This window comes from Pleuronectes platessa, chromosome 2 (assembly GCF_947347685.1).
Source record: "Pleuronectes platessa chromosome 2, fPlePla1.1, whole genome shotgun sequence".
NCBI lineage: Eukaryota > Metazoa > Chordata > Actinopteri > Pleuronectiformes > Pleuronectidae > Pleuronectes > Pleuronectes platessa.
The window spans coordinates 25,920,523-25,942,011 of record NC_070627.1 but is presented as its reverse complement, the minus strand read 5'-3'; the positions used below and the strand labels follow the sequence as shown (position 1 = coordinate 25,942,011).

General features: G+C 40.6%; 2 protein-coding genes across 2 annotated transcripts; both read left to right on the top strand.

Moving 5' to 3' along the window:
• The first annotated feature begins 2,596 nt into the window (after positions 1–2,596).
• Positions 2,597–6,377, top strand: snrpe (small nuclear ribonucleoprotein polypeptide E). Its single transcript, XM_053445978.1, has 5 exons — positions 2,597–2,793; positions 3,673–3,699; positions 3,794–3,856; positions 4,912–4,990; positions 6,195–6,377. The coding sequence occupies exons 1-5, from the start codon at positions 2,740–2,742 to the stop codon at positions 6,248–6,250; spliced, it is 279 nt and encodes a 92-aa protein (XP_053301953.1). The 5' UTR covers positions 2,597–2,739; the 3' UTR covers positions 6,251–6,377.
• Positions 6,378–6,883: 506 nt separating this feature from the next.
• On the top strand, positions 6,884–20,985 carry cdc42 (cell division cycle 42). Its single transcript, XM_053435761.1, has 6 exons — positions 6,884–6,974; positions 12,338–12,478; positions 13,053–13,125; positions 13,343–13,452; positions 14,810–15,007; positions 19,209–20,985. The coding sequence occupies exons 2-6, from the start codon at positions 12,374–12,376 to the stop codon at positions 19,296–19,298; spliced, it is 576 nt and encodes a 191-aa protein (XP_053291736.1). The 5' UTR covers positions 6,884–6,974; positions 12,338–12,373; the 3' UTR covers positions 19,299–20,985.
• The last annotated feature ends 504 nt before the right edge of the window (positions 20,986–21,489 follow it).

Sequence of the window (21,489 nt, the reverse complement as noted above, 5' to 3'; positions counted from 1 at the left end):
TGTGTGTGTGTGTGTGTGTGTAAGCATTTGAGGGAGAAAAACAAAAACAGACTGCTAATTAGAATATATCAGCAGTCTTATTGTGTTGTTTGTGGTGTCAATAAAGATTGATTTATAGTTATTATATTATTATATGTCTTATAGGGGATGATTTTCATTTGACTTAGGTTAATTTGGTATTACTTTGTTGCTCTTCGGATTTATGATCTATATTATTCATATATGTATTGATATATGTATTGATATATATATTTAATCCTTTTAAATCGTCATCCTTTATGAGCACAGCTCCCTTTCCTGAGAGCTATCGGAAGATGCCTGTATGACCTTAGGCGAGAATGAGGCCATGACAGCAGTTTGAGGCACCACACTCTGTGCATGTTAACACCGGCCCCCCTCATTGTTATTTTGACTCTAGGGCCTCTACAGTGTGCTGGCCAGCTGGAGTGACACTGTCTGCGGTGTCTCCCTCCCGGCCTTCCTTGGGAATCTGAGCAGGCGTGTGGCATTGAGAGTCAACAGCCCATTCCTGCTCCCATTTCACAAAGACAAGCATGTGGCACCTGACAGCGATGCCCGATGAGCGACGCATGCTACCACAAGCCGCAGAGGCCCTGCCTTTTAAGACGCGGATGAGTGGTCCCTGCCCTGTAAGGCGACACCTCGGCCTGCGCCACCCAAGGCTCCTTGCGTCTTTTCTTTCCCCCCACCCGTGGAGGCTCGTCTGTCCGCGGTTGATAATTTACGTCACACTTTCTCTTCTGAGCAGTGGGAGAAGCCTGTGTTGTATGTTATTAATACCATTGTTAACTGCACACTCAAGGCTGTCCCCCCAGACTGAGCTCATCGTGTTACAGGTTTATTGGGCACGACAGAGAAATTGACAATCCTTCTTTATATAATACCATCTATAAATAACCGGGGTCAGACGCAGGCTGATTGTCACGATGTGTCAATCAACAGACTCAGAGGACTTTGTCATGGCCTATATTTCTACAGGCTTGTTCTAATATGTTGGAGTAGCTGAATCTCAGTTTTAGATTGAATGTTGATTTTCATTGATCCTCTGTAAACTTCGGCAAACACTTTTTGTGAGAGAAATCCTACTGAAGTACCTGTTTGTTACGTTTGATGTGTCACAGCACACTCTAGAGGCGAATTAGGGAGTAAGTTTGGATATATAATTCAGCAACATTGACATTTGCACACACTTTGTAACTTTACAAAATAGAACTGGTAATGATCGATTAATGTTAAGTGTTTTTTTAACCGTGGGATGTAACAGTTGTCTTTTAATTTCATTACTGAAAATTACACTAGTGTTGATTTGTTTAGTTTTTTGTAGTTACTCCTTTATTGTTTTTACTAGTCACTGTTTTACTAAATTCTCTTAATGATTTTAATTATTTATGTCATAGTGTTTATTTCTCACTTTACTCTATTTTTTTCACTATTTCAGTCCATTATTTAATTGTTATGAATGAGCCCCTATTTTATAATGATATATAATTGTATATGTCAATTGCTAGAGGGGGGTATAAAGAATTTCACAAAAATGAAGACACTTAAAATACGCATATACAATAATTAATCAGAGGTAAAATATCAGTCACATAAATAATATTACAGGTTGTAGAATATCCGTGTTTTTAATCCAGGGATTCTGTGGGAGTTGCTCCTTGAGGACCTTCCACACATCACTGTAAGTCGTGTTGAATGCTCCTAATATTCACATTCAGCGAGGACATCTAAAAGTGATCAAAAGTCACTTTACAATTTTATTTTAATTCACTGCACAGTGATAACATTTTAAGAGGAAGACCTTCAGTCATTATAACGAGATCTAAGAGATCATCGTCAATATCATCAACATCTCTGAAGCTGTTGGAAACAACATGACAGAGCTCTAGAGGCAGCTGACAAACACACTATCAGATTTCAAAACAACCGAATACTTCATATTAAAGTCTAGTCCAGCTGACAGGGAGTCAGAGTTCATTAAATATTTAATTATAGCAATTATATGAAATAGATTGCGGCTGTGACAAAAATGTACATTTTGTTGAGAATTAGTAATGGGTAATTGTGGCATGTGGGAGAAAAAAACAACAGCACTTGATGATGAGAATACCCGATGGTAAACAAGGGCTGCTGAACACATAGATAAAGGGAAGAATGGACTTGACAACATATCAGCAAAGTCAGGAGGAAAACGTCCTGCATCAACTTAAGAAATTTAAAGCCAAAAGAGGAACAATTTTTAGAGTGAACATCTGTGTGAATCTGAGCGCCTCTGGATTTGGACTCAAAACTGTTTACAGAGTGCAGACAGGTTGTACATACGCTGACAGCAACTGCAGGTGATGGCAAAAAAAGAACTAAGTCTGTATTTATGGTTGGCCGTTGTTATACAAACACACTAATTTACAGAAAGTTTTTTTTTTTTTTTTTTAATTAATTTGATATATTATTGTTTTCCTTGTAGTATGCTGTTATATTAAATATATTGGAACTACAAGTAGTGATGGAGCACTGTGTTGGTGCGGTAAAGACCTCCTGCCTGTGGCGGCGCTCTCTCGACTTCATGACACTTTTTAGAGGCACAGGGCAAGCATTGCACGCGGAAGGAACCCGCCATTGAAGCAAATTCACAACGTGAGTGTGTCGTTGAAGTACGTCTTATTAAAAACTGTGCTCTATTTTTATTTTTCTTCCTTCCGCTGGTACTTTGGTGGAGAGATGGCGTACAGAGGACAGGGACAGAAGATCCAGAAGGTGATGGTGCAGCCCATCGTATCCTTTTCATGGTGACGAGTGAACACCGCGGGTAAACTGGGCTAATGTAGCAGCTAGGTTAGCCTTTTCTTGTTAGCTAGCTAACCATTTATTTTCAAGTAAGGCGAACGATTTAAAACCTTTTAACACACGTATTGTGTAACAACTAATTGGTTCAAGAAGCAGTGCTTTGAGCTGAGATATTTTTGCTAAGAGTTTTTGTAATCATTAACATGAACAGTGTGTAGCTCAATCCTTAGCACAGCCGAACTCACTACAGCAGTTCTGTTTATATTGTGAAATAACATTATCCTTCTTTCAGCAGATTTCGGCTCATAAAGCAATTTGTTAGCTGACAGGACATATGGTAGAGCCGGAACCATTAAATACGTAATAAGATGGACAATGTATCTGTAAGTGAAACGATTCATCATTGAGCTAAACATAAAAGCTCGCTCTTGAATATACCGCCTCTCTAATGCTAAATAGAATATGAAATATAAGCTGACATTTTACAGACCAAACAACTACCTGATCATTTCAGAAGGTAATCTGTAGGATGTTGAAAACCTTAGTCCGCTCACACACGATTCAAAGCAACACATCTCCATTGTCCTTGGTGGAAACGTGCATTCTTTTCTGCATCACGGTCCATTTAGCTTACTTCAGAACAAAGTTTTCATACGAGACGTTGTAACCTAAACCTTAGTGAGGTAATTGTACCCCTATAATACTAGCAATGGAAATAAGTGTAGTCTGCACTGCTCACCATACTGTGTTCCAGAAAGCTTTGGTCCAGTGTGCAGAATCTGATAAAAGCATAACAGTGCTAAAACATTTTGTGTTTGTATTTGTGTCTGAATATAAATGTTGAGTTTCCTTAACTCCATGCACCAGAACCTTATTTTCAGGTATCTACAAAATGTAAGTATTAAGTCCTACATTATTTTACAATCAATTCTGTTTTGTGTTTTCTTAATAAAATTGTATTCTTATATCTTGATCTTCTTATTCTCAGCGTTCACGGATCCAGGTCTGGTTGTATGAACAGGTGAACATGAGGATAGAGGGCTGTATCATTGTAAGTGGCCTGTTACTGTTTTTTTGTTGTAGTGAACTTGAATTTTAATTTCATTCACGTGTAGCTAAATGACAAGATTGTGAGCCCTTGTCCACACTGCTATGGTTATAATCTGACAATGGGTGCACATGTGGTAAATAATATGAAACTTGGCCACAATGAGATGCTTAATCAGGGCTTCAGAGTGCAACCATTTTAGTCGCACCGTACAGTGGTTGAACCAGTGCACCTGGAATTTATCAGGATTGCCTTTGACAATCATTAGAGTGATTGATTAATAATTATTTTGTCAGCGTATAGCAGGGATTTTATGTCCATACTCGCAGGCATTGCACGCTAAAGGGTTGAGAGAACGCTGGGACGACTACACCCACATTCCTAGTAGGCAAACGGAACAATAAAGCGAGAGGACAAACATGAAAAAGGGTATTTTTTTTTTACAATGAAGAGAACAATCGATTACTTTTGCGTCAAGAAAAATGCTGCAGTGCCTGTTGCACCTCTCCCTGAGGTTGAAATGACCAGCGCAGACCCGACATCATTGGCGGATGACTCATTAAAAATAACACATCTTTCAAGATCGCAGATTCCATGTACATTTAATTTATGATTGATGGAGACAGACATTTACACAAAATGATGTGAAATTGTCTACTGACGCATCTATTTGCTTGAGTTATATTTGTATGAATAATCAATTTATTTCAGTTTTTCAAGCACTTAAGCACTTCAGTTTATTTTATCATCATTTTTTTTGAGTGCCTTGTGATTAGATTATGAAATACTGCCTAACAAGGAAAACTACTTGTGGAGTGACTTGCCTCTGATATAAACAATGATCATTGAGGCTGTTTTCCAAACAACAATTAACACAAACTTTAAGTGTCATTGTTCTTGAAGAAATACATTTAACATAACGGCCATAAATGCTGTGGGAAAACGTGATTGAGCACAGGAAACTAGGACCAGTTTAATTTTTGTGCTGGTGTTAAATTAAATTGTTCTTCCATGATTGAAGCTAACAGTTTTTCCTTGCAATTCCTTATCTGTCTCAGGGTTTTGATGAGTACATGAACCTGGTTCTAGATGATTCTGAGGAAGTCCATATGAAGACTAAGAACAGGAAGCCACTGGGTAAGAGTACACCCCACTTTTCAACCCCTTGTTCTGCTTTCAATAAGTAATTACTGATCCCAGTCACGATGTATATGTAAAATCATAAATTACACATGGAATAATCCCCAAGACAAGATGGGTGCAAAATTGAACCCCTTGTTATTGAAAAATGTATTGGTGTTTTCTTTTGTCAAAGATGCAAATCCATTGAAAACAGAACATTTACATTTTGTTGCCTAAAGCTTAGTTCTCACTAGGCGATTTTAGCCAGATTTTCAGTTCAGACCCAAATCTGTGTTTAATCGGCAGTCTCCACTTATGATGCGTAAACTCTTCAAAGACAGGATTTGAAGGGGCTTGCTGACATGTTGCAGAGTTCAACTGCAATTTTAGCAGAGTTAATATCTAGATGTTTGACAACTGCAGCCACTCAGAGTGCATGATGGGGTGTAGATGGTGAAGGTACATGTAGGAGTGATGTGCCCCCTGACATTTAAGTCTTTTATGCAACTGTATTTAAGAAATTAGTTTTGTACTAAGCTTAGTTTGACTATGAGCCACACAAAATAAAAAAAAGTATGTCTCTGTTTATTAGATATAGGGTCATTTTCCCTGAGTTATGAAAATAAGTTTTCATTTGTTTCAACTGACCTCTCCTCCAGACGGATGTGTCATTCTCTGAGGAGGATGACGCAGAATAGCTGGAGGATCGTTAAGAATCCCAGTGTCTCTTCTGTGTGTTTTGTAAACTTTCTTTGGGGACCAGTCTGGGGGTTCCCCTAAAGATAGTGTAGTGTGTGACTCCCAGTCGCCAGCAGGTTGTGTAGAAGGAACTCAGAACGACAACAAGACTTGCCATCACAAGACATTATATTGTATAAAGTGAACAGCACAGACATCCAACGACTTTCAAAGTTGCCTCGTCTATCCTTGGCGTAAGGGTCAGCATACAATTCTTGCTCAGCCTTGGAAAAAAAATTGACTGATATGTTAACGGTGCTATTGGAGAATATCAAATTCATCCTGTAACCACACCAAAACAAAGTGCTCCTCATTATGCTGACTTCTTTGGTTGACTGAATTTATTCAAACTGTAGATAAATTCTGTCTCTCAGCCATGTCGTACTAACACAAGGAATAACTTGCCTCCCATTTTTTTCTTTCCACCCATCATCATCCTACTCTGATCCTCCTCCTTTGTTCCTCTATCTGTGTCTCCCAGGGAGGATCATGTTGAAAGGAGACAACATTACCCTGCTGCAGAGTGTGACCACCTAGGACAATGCAATCAAATCCTAACTCTCCTCGAAAGAAATAGTCCTTTTTTTTCTGTCAAAGATTGAGTGCATTTGTGTTAATGTAACTTTCTGGATCCATTTTGGGAATAAAGTTTTTTTTGTTACTACTTGTTGTTCCTGCCATAACTTACTCCACTGTACATGTTTAGAACCCTCATACAACGTTGTGGGTATTTAGATTGTTGGACTACAGGGCCATCTACTGGCAGATAATAGTATTACAATGCACTTATGTAGGTCAAACTATCTCCCTGCTTCAAATCACATAACATTTACTTGATATAGAAGTTATCTTTTTGATACAGAGTGATGTGTATTGCTCTCACCAAGCTAAGACATCATTTTGTATTAATTGAATATAGATGCCGAGAAATCCCTTGTATAAAACGTCTCGTACAAAGTGAGCATACCATGATTGTTGACATAAAATACTGTTTATTTTTCAGTTGTTGGAATAATTTGACGTTTAAACTGCCGAACAATATTCAGTACTCAAACTAAATACGAAGTAATCTAATTTATGATTAATGAGCGTTTGTTTTAATGGGCCTAATTAGACAGAAGCGGCCCGGTCGTAGTAAAATTAATTGGCGTAATTACGTAGGACTTCAGTACGCAGCGCAACGTGTCCCTGTACTGTTGACTGGGAAGCCCCTAGCGCGTAGCTGCCAACGCCCGGCGTACAGACACAAACAGAGGAGACGGTAAGAGGCTAGCGTCCGCTTCTCTTTCACAGTGATGTTATTGCTGTTGCTTTGTATTTTGAATCTTATCAACATCTAAGTTGTACATCTGGGGGACGGTTGTTATAATTGACAGTTTATATAAATATCATTCGGCCACAGCATCCGCTAAGGTTAGCTCAGCTAGATAGCTAGCAAACCGACTGGGGAGGATGGGTAGCAAAGCAGGCAGATAGTAGTGGCTAGTAAATCAATCTCAGTGAGTTGTATTTGCACATTAATTACATCGTATTTATAGGAGAGTTATTTATTTTATAATAAGCCTAAAAGTATGGTCAGTCAATGGTTAAAGATGCAGGGGGGGCGGGGGGGGGGGGGGGGTTCTAGTTAGCTGTTAGCTGCTCGGCGAGCTGAGGCGTTACAAACTCCAGGTCAGTAATGTCCTCCTAATCTCAACCCAGTCTGGGGAATTATGTTTGTACAGTTTGGTGTTTGGATCAAATAGCGTTGCTTGTGTTTTAAAGAGAGGCTGCTCGGAGTTTTAACGTGGGTTTAGGCACCCGGCAGGAAATTAGGCCAGATTGAGGCCGAGGATATATGGCCGACATACAGCAGCTCAGGCTAATGCATCCGCGCTAACCAAAGCTTTTACTGGTCATATTTGCGTTGTGATCTTAAATCCTCCGGTAGGTAGGCGACGATGATACGTACAGGATGATGGATAGTTGGTCACAGTTTGCGACAGTATCTGCAATCTCAAAGTTTGACATGTCTTAAACTGAACACGCTATCGAAACGTTCCATTTTCGGACTACTCTATTATTTGGGTGGAAGTCAGAGGAAAATACTTGCGGGTTCTCTGATTTGTGGTCTGCGTGTAGCCGGTTTCTTCGACTGTGCTTGAGATAACCAGTCTCTGTTCAGGATAAATGAGGGGGAAGCGTTGACCGATTGTTAAGTACATGTTAAATCCGGTAGACGTGTTTACAGAAATGCATCTAATGAGTTGTGTTGTATAATAATTAGGTAGATGCTGTTCAACACAGTGTTCATGTCATGTTGGGGTAAAAAGGCCACATCAAGCTCGACGTTAGCAGCTTTCACTCGTCTGTTAGATGAGCTGCCCTCACGGTGCTGGCTGGCCGACAAACAAATGCCTGGATTAGGTCAGGCAGCATTATTGCTGCTGCAGCCACCCTCTGTTGACCACCGGCATTCTGACGTGTTTTGCATTGTGTTTGGCATATATCTCACAGTGGCACCCATCAGCAGTTTTTACATATTCTTATATAGTTGAATGAAAATCAAGTTTTTGCACTGTTGATTGAATGAAACGGGGATCACTTCTCATCCTCAGCATATTATGTTATTTACCAGCTTTCTGTAAGGAATCATGTTTCTGGGTTGCCAGATTACCAACCAGGTATTTGGTAATCCATATTGTCCTTTCACAAAATATACAGGCAATTTAATAAGGGATTGTTGTATTCCTTGTGGAGTAGGGTACCAAATTGCCAGCAGGCAAGTTTTACATTTTCTTTCATGCCACCTGCTCACAGGATGCAGTCCTTGTCAGTGATAGTTTCACCTGCCAGAGAGAAGTTAACTAGGACGTCCATGCTATTCAATCCCCTTCCATTGCAGCGCATCTACAAACCAATAGAAGTCACTTTTACAGCAGTGGGGATGTAAACCCCCACCACTCTCTCACCTTGATCATTCGCAGTTGGCAGGTGATATGATTTTGGTCTTGTGGTTTATATGAATATACATTTGTAGTGACTGTTTAATAGGCAGCAGTGCTAAATAGTATGCAGACCTCACACACTGCAAAGACTACAAAATAATTCTAGCCTAGTTTGCAAAGGAATTCATGTTAAAGAATTTACTTTGTTCAGACATCACCTCTGCACTGTTTATTTGTCAAACCACGATCACACTGAAACATTCGGAGCTTGCAGGTTTTGTCCCTCCTGCTTCTCTCATCGACACCCCCACCCCCACACAGTGGTGCAGAGCTCTGCAGTGGGTTAGCGCTGACTTACTGGAACTTGTGGAGGAGAAATAGGGGAATATTGTGGTGTGGTCCACACACTATGTCTTTCTCAAAATGCACACTGCAACCAGCAGCACTGCCATGTTCCAGACAAATTGTATGAAGGTGTTTTCACACCACAGCAGGAAAACAAGTGTAAAATAAGATAATGATTTAATTAACTAATAGGTGGAGCGAGCTATTATTTTCATTATATTTTTAATGATGGCTTAATATGCAGGTAATTACTTGATTGTTTTATATGCAAAATACATGCTTTCATCTCCAGGAAGTTTCACTACAATTCACACTTTAAGACAAATGACTCAAAGGGGACGGGTGGGTCAACAACCCATAATGACTCCAGAGGAAACCAACAGCAGGGTGGGTCCAAGTTTAATACCTGGCCCTCCCAGCAGTCAGTTAGAACTGAAGAAGCCTCTTGGATAAGAGCTGAAACATCTTCAAGAAAATTCAACCAATCCCAATGATCTGTTTTTAGCACTTGAATATATCATGAGCTGTATTACTGAGACTCTCCACGGACAAAATCCATTGTAACACCCCTGAACATGCACATCTTGTGACCACCATGTACAGTGGGAATCCCCCCATCATTGTATGCAGTTTGCTTGAATAGTAAAATGCAGAATTTAACTGGACAACAGCCGTTTACAAAGATAGCAGGGTCAGTAAAGCTTGGTTGGTGAGGCTAATGCCAAATGTTTTCTTTTGGAAGGTGTCATGTTATTGGAGCCAAACAAATCAGCAAAGGCTACGTTATTACCCAAAACACCCAATCAGCAATCGATTGTGAGTGTGTATGTCATTGTTTCCGTCATCTTCATTCCTGCTTGTCCAGACTAAAACACAACCCTGGATTTATTAAGTCAATTTGGCATGCAGTGTTTCCGAACTTAAGCAGCCCTCAAACTCCAGAGTAGTATGAATGCAAGGCGGTGAGTGATCCATGCTGCAACTTTAGGTTCCGGTTTTTGGCTGTATGCCTGCTGGCTCACTGTCAGGGCGTACAGGGACACTCTGAACGGAACACTGTTGTGCAGCTTAACAGGTGACCTGTCATGACCACAACGCTGTTTGGATTCTGAAAATTGTCCTGCAATAATCTTTTTCCATGACATCTTTATTGTTTCAGACAATTGCTGATTTTATTATTTGTCAGTTTCTTGGGAATTTTGTGGAATAAAGACAGAAAATAAAAAAGCACATGCACAACATTCCTAGCATCTTTTCCGTCTATTATATTGATGCCAGGTTATTGGCTATCTTAATGGTCGGTCTCCAGTTGTGGATTTGAATGGCCCCTCCATCCCTTGAATTAGAAAACCTCATGCTGACATCTGGACACTTCCATGTGTGTTTGATTGGGGAGTTGCAGATATTTATTGAGGACTTGAGGTTATCTGGCCTTTTATACCCCTGTGTCAATGAGTTTTTACACAGGTTTTGGTTAACAGCATTTTCAGATGTAGGTCAGGATTCCATTCTACTGTTGTATAGGGTTTTTTGTTGTCTAGAAGTGAAAGCAGCATGTGGTGTTGAGCTTCTCATGGTCTTTTTTTCCCGTCTCCTGTAACTCTAAGTGATACCCAAAGATTCAAGGCTGTGATGGCTAGATAGATAGTCAGATACTGTATTAATCCCGAGGGAAATTCCGGCATCCTGTTGCACACTAAATAGTCGAACACAAGAATCAAAATGAGTCAAGAATAAGTACACTTTAGTGAGATGAAGGTCTAGCCACAATAACTAGTACAAAACTGTCACTGTAAAGACGTATAGTCTAATGGATATTGACAATGCAGTTATATTATGTATAAGCTGATTGAAAGACAAGTAACTAAGCCAGAGTATTGAAGCTAAATATAAATACTGATATATGAAGATAAATAACTGAAGCTATACAAAGTTGTGCATTAGATAAACATAAGCAGTAGTGGTGAGAGTCTGCCAGCCTAGTGACATGTCTAATGCATTAATTGGTCTCGTTTTGCAATATCTGAGAGGAGTTGTACAGTCATGGGGCCTGGAGGATGAAAGACTTCCTCAGTCTGTCTGTGGAGCAGCACTGAGAAAGCAGTCTTCCACTGAATGTACTCTGCCTGGTCAGTGTGCTGTGAAGGGGGTGGTTTGTATTGTCCATAATGTCCAGCAGTTTGTTTTCGGTCCTTCTTTCTGCCACTTATATGATGGATGCCAGCTCTTCCCCCACCACAGAGCCAGCGCTCTACAGCAGTTTGTCCAGCCGTGTAGAATCTCTTCTACATGCTGCCTCCCCAGCACACCACAGAATAAAGGAGGAGTCTCCTAACAACTGACATGGTAAAACATCAGCAGCAGTTTCCTGCAGATGTTAAAGGACCCTAGCCTCCTCAGGAAATAGAGCCAGCTCTGCCCCTTTCTGAGGAGGGTGTTTGTGTTCGCTGGCCAGTCTAGTCTATCATCCAGCTGCAGTCCGAGGTATTTCTAGGTCCTGACCACCTCAACATCAGCCCCCTTGATTGAAACTGGCTGCAGATGTTGCTCTCAGAAGGAGAGGCTGTTTTGTAGTGTAGGCGCTTGAATAATGAAAAATAATTCCCATTACGCAGATCCCTTTGTCCAGGTGAAAGTTAGTCCTGTGTAGCAGAAAGAGACCAGCTGAAAGGTCTGTCTGTAAATGGTCTGTATTTTGCCAGTGCCTTTCTAGTCTTGATGACAACTCAAAGCGCTTAATGTGTGCAGCTATGAAACAATTATGTTACTCACTCAAATGTATTGATCATTATGTGTTGATAAGTATTGATAATGTGGCGGTCATTCCAAACAAATTGACGTTTAAACTGTAGCTGGTCGAAGATGGCTGCTGAGTTGGGTTGTGTGTGTGTGTGTGTGTGTGTGTGTGTGTGTGTGTGTGTGTGTGTGTGTGTGTGTGTGTGTGTGTGTGTGTGTGTGTGTGTGTGTGTGTGTGTGTGTGTGTGTGTGTGTGTGTGTGTGTGTGTGTGTGTGTGTGTGTGTGTGTGTGTGTGTGTGTGTGTGTGAGAGAGAGAGAAAAATTAGTGTGTGTTGGCGTGCATACGCAAGTGTGCAATGTGATATCACCCTTACTTTCATACAGATGCTACATAATTTGGTTATGGTAATCAATTTCTTATAGTGATCAGTTTGGCACAAACGTGATCACAAAAAGCGGTTTCCACTGTATTTGGGGTCATGTTTAGTGAAGTACTTACTCAAGTATTTCATCCACTTTGATTCAGTGTTTTAAAACAAAGCTTTAATATTTTAATATTTGCTCTCAGTGCCATTAACTAATGAAGTTTTGTCTCCTTTTGTTTTTATCTCCCAGATCTTGAATGAGTAGCGAAAACTGTAAAACGCAGCTATGCAGACCATCAAGTGTGTTGTAGTTGGGGACGGTGCAGTGGGTAAAACATGCCTGCTCATCTCTTACACCACAAACAAGTTTCCCTCTGAATATGTACCTACGGTAAGTGTGTGCACGTCTGTTACACTGATTGACAGAACTTCTTCGGACGAAATGTGCATATGGTCCATCTTTTAGCCACTGTTCACTCACAGTTGACAGATGATTTCTATTCCACCTCCTCTGTACACAATTTACCAATTTAGAATGATATATTTGTTATAACGAAATGCCTTTAATTCTGAACAATAGAAAACAGGATGGTCAGTTTGAAACATGACTGGTGATGGTTCGGTGAACCCTATGAACCAAATAATTGGTCTTAATTAATCTAATTGCAGGTTATTTGTGACATTTAGACAAGACACTTACATTAACAAAAAGTCAGTCTTCCAGGTTCTTCTGACTACTTAACATAAATGTATCTTGTTTTTTGCTGTTTTCAACATGCATCAAAACATTGTGAAATCGGGTTTGACCATCTGCAGCAAGATAGTGCAGCTGTAGAGCCTATCTAACGAGATAACGTCTCATTCAATGTATCACTATCAATACCATGTTTCTCAAAAAATTTATTTGCACATAATTATAGATCATTTATAACAACTAACCCTTGTTATTCTTGTGTGTGTTATAGGTCTTTGATAACTATGCTGTTACTGTTATGATCGGAGGCGAGCCCTACACTCTGGGCTTGTTTGATACAGCAGGTTTGTCTTATTTTTCAACCATCCCTTTTAATTGGTTCACCCAGGGTCTCCATTTTATGCAGTTATTGTCTATTAAGCCCCTGTCATCATGTACTGCACAGTGAAATCAAATTAAATAATGAATAAAAAGTAAAAATGTCTTTATATTTAATCCACAGACCAACATTTGTTAATATCTAGTGTGATAGTTAACATTTTGGATGTGTTTTTTTTTCAGGTCAGGAAGACTACGACAGGTTACGACCTCTGAGTTATCCCCAGACAGATGTCTTCCTCGTCTGTTTCTCTGTCGTGTCTCCCTCCTCGTTTGAAAACGTTAAAGAAAAGGCAAGTGCAGCCCATGCTCCTTTCTTAACTGTGAATGATGACGTTTTTTCATTATTATTTATCAGCAATTCTTAAATCTCAGGGTTGGGTGATTGGATTGGGGGGGGGGTCATTTTATTTTGTTAACCTAATGGCCTGCCTCAGAAAATTAATTCAACTGTATAAATGAACCTCTGAACTGGCACGTATTATATACTACATCAAATTTTATATTTATTCAGTCCATCCTGACTCTGCTGGCTCTCTCTCTCTCTCTCTCTCTCTCACTCACTCACTCACTCACTCACTCACTCACTCACTCACTCACTCACTCACTCACTCACTCACTCACTCACTCACTCACTCACTCACTCACTCACTCTCACTCTCTCTCACTCCCTCTCACAACTACGACTAATGTGACAAGTGTGTTAAGCCAGCGGAGTTGTCCGTCTGACGGTGGCTGGTTAGAGCACTAACGGCATGTGTGTACGGTCACATACGGTTATAACCCCCTGTCATAGCGCCGCTAGCGGGCTAGCCACCATGCTCACTGCGATGGTAACAGAGCAAAACCCCGCTGTCATGACTTTAATTCCACGGCTATCATGACACTGTTTCTCAAATAACGTCAGGTTAAAAGCAAACACTTGGTAGTAGTTAGTATCGGGAGTCCCTGCTGACTGTGTGTGGAAGCTGGGGGGGAAGCTAGCTGCCTCCGTGTAGCTTCAAGCTGTTGAATTAGCCACGCAGTTCGGAAACAAGACCGGGGAACCGCTGCGCTAAGAAACGATAACATAAGCATTTTGACTCGCTGGGTGTCACTTTATTTCAGCTAAAACTGTCTTTTCTACTCGTCATCAACAGCCATTGTCTGTTAGTTGCCATCGTTTACTGTGTGTAAGGGAAGCTGGGAGGAAGTAAATAAACACACGCTCGTCTTCCGATGCACCACCTACTGTTCTGGCGGTGAATTGTTTTCAGCACCGACAGCTTTCGGAGAACCATAAATGAAAAATAGTCTGTCCGATCCGTCCGTCCCCCCTGTGCGTAACGGACTCGGAGTAGCATACATCAGTGTTAAGTCTAAGACATGATCAGAGGCTCATAAGGGGTTGTTGAATGAGAAGAACTAATTATCTTAATTGTTTTGAGGGGCTTAAATTCTTCTGTCCAGTAAACATGATATCAAATATGTACATAAAAAGGAAATAGATGACCTGGCAGAGACTGGAGGACATTTTTCAGAAAAAGGGCAGAAGTTTGACTGTTATTTTTGTAGTGGATCTGACAGTGACCCAAACTTGATTAAGCATGGAAGAACCCACTATTAGAAATCTGATGTTAATGTATGTGTGCATGTTGTGTGTTTATCCAGTGGGTTCCAGAGATCACCCATCACTGTCCAAAGACCCCCTTCCTCCTAGTTGGGACGCAGATTGACTTGCGGGATGACCCCTCAACTATAGAGAAGCTGGCCAAGAACAAGCAGAAGCCCATCACCCCGGAGACAGCCGAGAAGCTGGCGAGAGACCTCAAGGCTGTGAAATATGTGGAGTGCTCAGCCCTCACACAGGTAATACACAGTAACTATGTACATATACACAATTCGCAGTCTCTCATACACTTCATTCACACCAAAAAAGAAAGTGGAGGAAAGAGGAACATGTCCACATGTCCCCCTGGCCTGTGCACGCTGTGGTTGGATTATTTTGCATGCTGGTTTGGTTTCAGTGACTGCTCTATATTGTGAATTCAGCAATGTTACAAATAGTAAGTCATCAGGTGTCTTCATATAGCTTAGAAACCTTCCCTGTACAGAGGCTCTGCCTCCCACAACCCGAGTTGAATGTGTGTTTGTAGACGTATCAGACAAGGCTTTGAGGGATTTAGATTAGCAAATTCATATTAAAACAAAAATAGGAAAAAATAAATAACTTGACATATGACGTATCACAAGACTGCCATCACAACCTGACCAAGGCTCAGTCAGTAAGAGACATGTTTGAAGAGGAGGTAAAAGGGAGATCTTGGCAAGTTAGCCGGCTTCATTTTTTTTTTGCTGTTCACAGAGTGTAGGGAAACTTCAAAAATCTACGATGAATGCCAATTGTTTAAGCTAACTTCATGTACTTCAGAGGCTGAGAAACAAACGTTTTTGTTAACATGGACAATTCTCTCAGCTCTTCAGAAAACCCTTTTTAGTTTTTAGATCAATGTTTTCAAACAATGCTTGGATTTTAGAGGTTGTCTTTTTTCTGCGCCTCAGGTTTTAATAGGGTTAAGAAAGTCAGTCGATGTTTTATGAGTTGATCTGCTCATGTAGTTGATGCATAGAAACTCTAGGTAGGTAATGATAAGAACACGACTCAAATGATAAGATGAGTTGCGCCTTACTCACTCACTAACTCACACAGAGAACAATGGTGTTGATGGGGCGGTGGTGTCCCCCCCCCCTTCAACTCACTGTTCTGCTCCTTCCTTCCTCCACCCCTCCCCTGGCACTACTGTTGCATAGCTGCTGATGTCATTTCCTGTTTCCTGTCTGGGATCTCAGCATTCGGTCCACACCTCACATTCAGCCCGCTGTTGGAACGACTGCCGCCTCTGAGCGCAACACTTTTGCACTTTAGCCTCCATCTTTGTGCATCTCCTTCACACAGTGGTCATGTATCTCTTACAGGTCTCTGTGTTTCCTCCTCCTTCTGCCATGTTCCTCGTCTCCGCTCTCCCACTTACCCCTCTCTGTGTTTTCTGAGCTAACTGTGCTGTTCTCTTCCTTTCTCCTGTCGTTGTAGCGAGGGCTGAAGAATGTATTTGACGAAGCTATCCTAGCTGCCCTTGAGCCACCTGAGACGCAGGGAAAAGGGAAATGCTGTATATTTTAAACTCTCTGTGCCACTTCTCTCATAACTGCTCTTATTCTCTCATTCCTTACTCCCTCTCTCTACTTTATTCTCCTCTCCTCACTCTATATCTTTACATGTCCTGCTTTTTAACCTAGTCCCAATCTCAGACATCTAACCAGTCCATCATACTGATATTAGTCTTATCCCCCGCCACTAACTACTACTGCAACTAATCTGTGTATTGGCCTCATTCACTCTACTGCCTTTTTACACTTCAGTGACTTGTTGCCTAGCCTCCAACTGCTGACATTTGGTTTGTTTACTGTGGTAATTAACTTCATATTTTATTTCTGGACTGATTTCTGTCCACTTAGTTTTAAATTGTAAATCTTCTAGCATTTTTAGTTTTCCTTCTTTGGCCCGGTGCTTCATTCATGTGGCCCCTGGCCAGCAGTCGAACTGAATCTTGCAGAGGATGCAGGATGTAATTTGGGATGTAGCCATTGTTTTAGTTTCTCCCTTCTGTCCTGGAGTAGTAGTGAATGTGGGGGGTGGGTTCAGACCACGGCGAGGGACAGTGGCTTCAAATAGAAAATTATCTATACACTAAAGAGAGCTTCCATTTCTAATGCTAATGTATTTTTTGTACTACGATTGATCAATCAATCAATCAAATTTATTTGTATAGCCCATATTCACAAATCACAATTTGTCTCATAGGGCTTGAAATTATGTGGTGATAAACACAGCATAAGTGTATGAATATGGTTACATATACAGTGCACTCATATATACAGAAAATATTTAGACCCATCAATGTTTCAGCTTTTGATAAAAAAAATGAAACATCCCCAGATTAATTTACATTAATTCACGCTAATAACAAAGCAATATTAGATTTCTTTTTCAAATTGTTTAAAAAGGAAAAGCTGAAATATCACACTGATGGTAGCTTTCAGATGTTTTGCTATAACAAAGTTTAAGTTAGACACCTATTTCTTTAGATGTTTTTACATCTTGAATGAAAATAAATGAAATAATAATTTATATAAATGATTGACTACTCCTTTTGAAAAACACTCACACGGTCTCACAGCTGATGAAGTATATCAGAGCAAAAACCAAACCATGAGGTGGAAGGACCAGATACCTCCAGAGCTCAGTGACAGGATTATGTCAGGCACAGATCTGGGTTAAAATACAAAAACACTTTCTGCTGCATTAAAGGTTATTTTTCTAAGAGCCTCAGTGTCCTCCACCAAAGAAGTTTGGTTTAACCAGGATTTAGGCAAATTTAGAGATTGAGGGATAATAGTCTTGGTAATAGATGCGGCCAAGAACCTGATGGTCACTCTGGATAGGAAAAGAGAAACGTACTAAAGAACAAGCTTCACTGTTGCACTCTTATCAATCTTGGCTTCATGGCAGAGTGGTCACACCATACTCCATACTGAGAGACGCGTGAAAGCACCCAAAAAACAGTGAATGGAGGGATCATTCCCATTTCAATACCAACCTAACGGTAGAGCAGCATCAGATTGTGTAGTAGTTGTTGGTGTTTTTAAGGGAAGACTGAACAAAGGGCAACAATATCCTTAAAGTAAACCTGGTCCAGAGACTGAGCTTGAAAGTCCATCTTCCAATCAGCGAATTGGATTTATATCTCAATCAACATCTTTGAAAACAATAATAGAGGAGACCTGAGCCTGTAATGGCTGCATAAAGTTCTTCAACGAAACACTGAGTTAAGGGGTCTAAATATGTCAGTGTGATATTTGATCTTTTCTTTTTTGAACATTTTAAACACTCGAAGCATAAGGCTGCAACATAAAAATGTGAAAATAGTAAAGGGTTTCTAAATACTTTGTGAATGCACTGCAGGACTGTTAAATGCTAATGTCAGATAGAGTGTATTTGGCCATTTCGTTATTATAACCACTAGATGACATCGTGTACTTTTTGGTACAAAATACTATTGATTTGGTTCATTTTTATGCTCCACTTCAAGTTTCTTTTAAGATTTAATATTCTAAATACAATTGTTTGACTTATTTGGCACAATGCTCTCTATATACGACATCAACGTGCCATCAACTGTGGTGCATATCCTGCTGTGTTGGAAGTCCAGATAATATAAAAGCTATGATTGTGTGAAATTACCTGTATAACAAATTAATAAAGGACAGATGAACTTGCTCTCTTCTCTCTGGCTCTCTTCTTGTTCCAGTGCTTTGTCAGAGAAGAATTTAACAACGAGTTGAGCCAGGCTGAGGGGCTTACTGGTTTACTGGTTTATTGCATAGTGCAGCATTGTGTCGGAGCAGCTCTGGTTACTTCACATGACTGGGCTCATGGTGTAAGCCGCTCCGCTCAGGGGCAAAAAGAGAAAAAACATTCACGGTTAAGTTTTTTTACTTGTATATTTTCTGTTGAGTCTGGATGTGCTCCTGCAGGGTATTAGTCATCAGTATCAATCTGAAGAACAGAGCCAGGGAGAAAACACAGGAGGTGTGGAATAAAAAGGCTGCTGTGTGCGTGTATGTGTGTTTCTGTTTGTGTGTTGGTGTGGCATCAGGGACTGAGTTTTGTTTTTCCTCCACTTTCTTGGTTGATTTCAACTGCACCTACACATGCATGTTATATATGTTGCCACTTTATCCCGAACCCGTCTCTCATTTACTGAAACAATATGGTGTTTGTCATTTATTTGCATTATTGTTTAATTTCTTTTGTCCCCAGCAGGTCTTGCATTTTGTTTATGAAACCCCCAATAAATGATTTTCAGGGACTCACCTGGTTATTCTGCCTCTGTTCAAGCTGATTGCTTGCTCAGCCTTTTTTTAATTTGACCTTTTTGTGTGTCTGTGTGTGTGCTTGTTTGCAATGCCCCCTCACTGAGCCTGTGTGTTTGTGTGTTTGTGTTCACAGAAAGGCCTAAAGAATGTGTTTGATGAGGCGATATTGGCTGCATTGGAGCCCCCAGAGCCCAAGAAGAAACGCAAATGTGTGCTGCTATGAGAGGCTCCTACCTTTTTTCAGATCACTCACACATACAACACATCCACACATCCTTAAATACATACACACACACACCCCTTCCCCCAAACCCATTGCTCTACTAAAGCTGGTTGACAGCATTGTCCTCCACAAGAAGTAAAACAGCTGACCAAGTTTCTGATAATTCTCTGCAATAATAAAAGAAGCCTCACCCCGAGGTCTGAGTTGGGACAGAAGATGAACCTAACCTGGCCAATAAGCCACTGTGGGCTCCCAGCAGAAGGTGATCCAGATACCAAGCTTACACCCAAGTAGAATTCACTCTGTCAAGCGTTTGATAGATTGATCTTAATTCAGCAAGTGTTATGGCCTCATCAATTTTAAGAGGCCTGGCCATTTAGTTGTCCTCCACCAGTGTAAAGCTTCCAAGGATATAAGCCCCGCCCCAGCCAACTGATTGGTGGCTGTTCATGCTGCTGGTCGTCCTGCCCCCCCACCCACACCCCCCTTGACGAGCACACTCAGCCTAACCCCTACGTTCCTCGAGGAATTACAAACAGAGTAGTTTTATTTGCCAACACCCTCTTTCCTCCTGAAACACACGACAAGTCTGAGATATATTTATTTCATGTTCCAGATAGATGCACTCTGAACCACTAAAGAAACTGTGTAGGTCTGATAGGACTCATTCATTCAAACAGTCAGGCTAAAACTCCTCACAGCTCTCTTTCCATGAGGAAGTCGAACAGGTTAATATCGCCATCGACCCTTCAGTCCTCTATGTGCAGTCCATTTGGAGTGTGGTAATCACTTGAGCTAAAGGCATCCAGTAGTAATGGGTCTGCTAGTTGACCACAGGAATTGGCCTTTTAGATGCAGGGAACTTAAACAGTGTTAGCAGAACAAGCGGTGTGTTCTTCATGTGTTGCCAGGGACCGAGGGAGAGTGAAGCAGGGCACTGTTTAAACATCGTCATCCCCGCACACTTAGAATGGGTACAGCAGAGGCATCTAGGTAACAATTACCGTTTCTTGGCTGAAGTTCCATATGTAGACGAGTTACAAATGAAGACGAATTTCCACCAGAATTCTGTGCCAAGTCAGAATTTGGTGGCTTCCTGCAGTGTGTTGTTGTATCCAGGCCGAGTGTCTGCGGTGTGAAGGGCTGTCCAGTCTGTCGTACCCATTCCAAGTGTGCTGCGCTGCGTGTAGCTGAACCTTGGTCTCTGTTCTAAATGATAGGTTTAACAGATGTAATTATAATGTAAGCTGGCACACAATGTTGATGTAGGCTCCAGGTGTTTTTACCAAAATCTTTTTTTTTTCTTCATTATTTCTTTTGTGCTGTTTTTTTTATTTTATATATATAAATATATTAAAAAAAGGTTACTTTCACTCCTTTTACATTTAGGGGTCGGAACTCATCTGAACTCTTACCTGCCAGTTTATACCAAGAAAACCACTGATTGGTTTAGTTGAATAAAAACCTCCAATGGCAGAGAGACTGTTTGATAAAGATTATTTGTGATTGGTTGGTTCTTGTTTTTCTTTACTGGTGGCTTAGAGTTGGGTGGACGTCCAGCCCAAGTCAATATAATTATTATAACCTGTTGTTGTTTGGTGCAAAACCAAATGCTTTGTCTAAAGTCTTTGTTCTTTGTATATGCATTCTTTTCAAAAATATTAAACTTATACCTTAATTGCCTTTACCACTTTTCCCCTTGCTTTTTATTGGTATATAGATATATAGATATATAGGTAGGTATATATCTATATAGATATATAGATATATACACAATCAGTTTACATGATTTAAAAAGTTATTTCTGTACGTTAGCTTACTTTCAATATTTCAATGACATCAAGTAACGATTTTATTTCACCCTCTAACACAGGAGATGCTATCCTCTATCAGTTTGTAACAGGTGGAACTATAGTTCAAAGTGTTTAACATACTTTGTGTAAAACATATCTTGTTTCCTCTCAGTAATTCGAGTAATTGGTATCAGTACATGTCTTAGTGGCAGTTTTCACCCTCAGTGTTGGGGACACAACGGCTGAATGATGTCATGACATGTATAGCCAGTAGGAGGTGCTGATCAACCAAACATCACCAGGTGTTAGTGCCCGTGGACAACTCAATGAAGCTGATGCTGCGATGCCATGGACCCCCCCCTCTATCTATACAGACACACACACACTGATACCTGGGT